Source organism: Sinocyclocheilus rhinocerous, unplaced genomic scaffold (assembly GCF_001515625.1).
Source record: "Sinocyclocheilus rhinocerous isolate Xijiao unplaced genomic scaffold, SAMN03320098_v1.1 scaffold2834, whole genome shotgun sequence".
In the NCBI taxonomy this organism is placed as follows: Eukaryota; Metazoa; Chordata; class Actinopteri; order Cypriniformes; family Cyprinidae; genus Sinocyclocheilus; species Sinocyclocheilus rhinocerous.
In genome coordinates, this window is record NW_015662588.1 from 107,016 (window position 1) to 107,287 (window position 272).

General features: G+C 39.7%; 1 protein-coding gene across 3 annotated transcripts in view; it reads left to right on the forward strand.

The window, feature by feature from the left end:
* The window catches only part of LOC107728163 (striatin-4-like), a 28,520-nt gene that overhangs the window by 16,416 nt on the left and 11,832 nt on the right, over positions 1-272 (forward strand). For all 3 annotated transcript variants that reach the window (XM_016538253.1, XM_016538256.1, XM_016538254.1), the window contains one exon: positions 98-216. In XM_016538253.1, coding sequence (XP_016393739.1) covers positions 98-216 — 119 coding nt within the window. The remainder of the gene's footprint in view (positions 1-97; positions 217-272) is intronic.

Genomic DNA, 272 nt, shown 5'->3' on the forward strand with positions numbered 1-272 from the left:
TTTTTTTCTTTTTTTTTTCTTTGTGAATCTGTAGAATGTCTGTGCTGAATTTTCCATTTTCACTCTGTTAATTGTTGTGCATCTGTCTGAACTCAAGGGGGAGCTCTTGGATTCTCATCTGATGTCTTCATTCTGGATGCGGTTGGAGGAGGAGATATGAACCTCGGAGAGCTGGCTGACCTCACTGTTGCCAACGACAATGACCTCACCATTGACGTTAGTATAATAAGTAATCTTTCCTCCTCAACTGAAAGAATTTTTAATCGTTAGAG